The sequence below is a fragment of the Meleagris gallopavo genome, unplaced genomic scaffold, assembly GCF_000146605.3.
Source record: "Meleagris gallopavo isolate NT-WF06-2002-E0010 breed Aviagen turkey brand Nicholas breeding stock unplaced genomic scaffold, Turkey_5.1 ChrUn_random_7180001860422, whole genome shotgun sequence".
Classification (NCBI taxonomy): Eukaryota; Metazoa; Chordata; class Aves; order Galliformes; family Phasianidae; genus Meleagris; species Meleagris gallopavo.
Genome location: NW_011126185.1, coordinates 5,449 through 7,630, shown reverse-complemented (window position 1 = coordinate 7,630; position 2,182 = coordinate 5,449). Strand labels below are relative to the sequence as shown.

The 2,182-nt window shown below is 64.4% G+C and overlaps 1 protein-coding gene across 1 annotated transcript in view; it reads left to right on the top strand.

The window, feature by feature from the left end:
* Positions 1–2,176, top strand: part of WIPF2 (WAS/WASL interacting protein family member 2) — a 4,479-nt gene extending 2,303 nt beyond the window's left edge. Inside the window, 3 exon segments of the mRNA XM_019611105.2 lie at positions 816–1,103; positions 1,232–1,334; positions 1,927–2,176. Coding sequence (XP_019466650.1) covers positions 816–1,103; positions 1,232–1,334; positions 1,927–1,996 — 461 coding nt within the window. The 3' untranslated portion in view covers positions 1,997–2,176.
* Positions 2,177–2,182: the final 6 nt, after the last annotated feature.

Sequence of the window (2,182 nt, the reverse complement as noted above, 5' to 3'; positions counted from 1 at the left end):
GTTGTGGCTGGTGAGAGATGCCCAGGGAGCCGTTGGAGCTGGGAAGCAGTGAGGTGGTTCTTCCTGCACCGGGCGATTGGCATTGAGATTGACCCGGGGATGGCTTCTGGGTTGTCTCGTTCTGTTGACAGCCCTGGTTGTGTCTGGCTCTTTTTGTCTGTTGTTGGCAGTAGGTTGTGGCTGTGCAGCTCAAGCGCAAGTGGCCACCGTGTCCTCCTGGGGTGGGAGAAGAGCGTGCTGGAACTGCACACTGTGGCTTCTCCCCTGAGCTTCCTAAATGTCACTGTGGCAGTGACAAAAAGCTGCAGCAGAGCCTCAGGAATGCTCCAGCTCTATTCTGTGTGCTGGATTTAGCACTGTGAGGCTCGGACACCCTGATGCAGTCCTGGTGTCTCGTGTGCACACCAGCGGTGCTGTGGCCCCCTCCCAAGAGGTGACTGTGGAGTCCCCTCCTTGTCCCACTGCTGGGAGAGGGGACAGCGTTGTCTCGGTGCCCCCGCCTGCTGCAGGGCTCCGTGTCCAGCCCGCAGCTCCAGCCTGGGCCCCTGCCAAGCCGCCGTACTTCAGGCTCTGCCAGAATCCTCTGCTGAGTTACGGCTGGCGGTCCGCTGCCTTAGTCTGTGTGTAATTAGCCTAACGAGGAGCACGACCTGCCATCGTACTTTGGTGGGAGTGAGGGGACAGTCAGCAGGGCCGCTCTTTTGGTAGCCTCTGGGTCTGCTTGGCCTCTGGGCTGAGGGGCAGGACTGGGGGCTCGTGCCCACCTGGCCCTGTTCTCCTCCACCCTTGGGTCTGGCAGGGAGGATGTCCCTGACCCCGCTGCGGGGCCGGGGGGGTGTCACCGTGGGTCCCCTTGTCCCACTGTGCAGATGCTGACCTCGCTCTCCTTGCAGCCCCGCCGCCCCCGCCACCCATGCTGCGAAATGGGGGGCGTGATGCCCCCCCGCCCCCACCCCCCTACAGACTGCATGGTTCTACTGAGCCCCCCAGCCGCGGGAAGCCACCCCCACCGCCCACCCGGACGCCTGCAGGGCCACCCCCACCCCCACCGCCAGTGAGGAACGGGCACCGGGACTCCATCGCCACTGTCAGAGCATTCCTGGGTGAGTGGGGCCGTGTGCTGGGGAGGGATGGGGGGGAGCCCGGGGGGCTGACTCCTTCGGCCTTGGCTCCCGTCCGCAGCCCGCTCCTGACCTGCCCAGTTTTTGTTTTCCTCCCCTTTTTTCTGTAGATGACTTTGAATCCAAATACTCGTTTCACCCCGTCGAAGACTTTCCAGCCCCAGAAGAATATAAATACTTCCAGAGAATCTACCCCAGCAAAAACAAACAGAGGTAAGGGCGGAGCATCCCGTGGTCCCCACCGTGCCCTGCCGCGCTCCGGAGGCAGGAGGTGGCAGCAGAGCCACCCGCTGTCCTTGTCCTGCTCCCAGCAGGCAGTGTGCCTGGGTGCCTTGGGCTGCTCAGTGCTGTGGCTTTCCTCTGGGCTCCGCGTGTGCTCCTGGGGACACCGGCTGTGCTGGCAGCGGGCTGTGCTCCTGTGCTGAGGGCGTTTGGTGCCGGAGTGGCTCTGCAGGGACTGTGAAGCGCCGGTGTGGGGCAGATGGGTTTGGGAGCCCCCCCCCCCGCTGCCCCGGCACTGCCTGTGTCCCCATTAGCCCCTCTTGGATGCGGCACATCCCTGCATGGAGCGCCCTTGCCGTGCTGCTGCAGTGTGCCAGCCCTGCGGATCCCGGGGGGGACTCTGGGGAGAGCGGGATGCTCGGTTATTTTTAGAGCCATGAATGTTTAATGTGGATTTGAAAGGCCCCGAGCCTTCTGTGCGTGCCGCAGCGGCTGCTGCTCACATCACAGCTCTGGAGTGGCGCGAAGGGGGGGGGCTGTGCGGGGGGGAGAGGCCTGGTTTCACCGTGCTTTCTCCTTGCAGCCACACGTGGGGCCCCTCCTCTGCCCCCCATCCCCAGGTGAAAGCGAGCTGTGCCGGCGGTCGGTCCTGAGCACAGCCAAGAGCTGCCCCCCCTTCTTCAGACGGACCCTCCCCACCTCCCCGCCCCCAGGAACCTGCATGAGAAACTCCCGGCACCTTCAGCTCTCCCAGGACAAGCGGACGCCCCGGCCCACGCTCACCACGAACCCACACGGCTCTTTTCCCCGCAGCCCCACGTTGGACCCCGCGCTCCAGG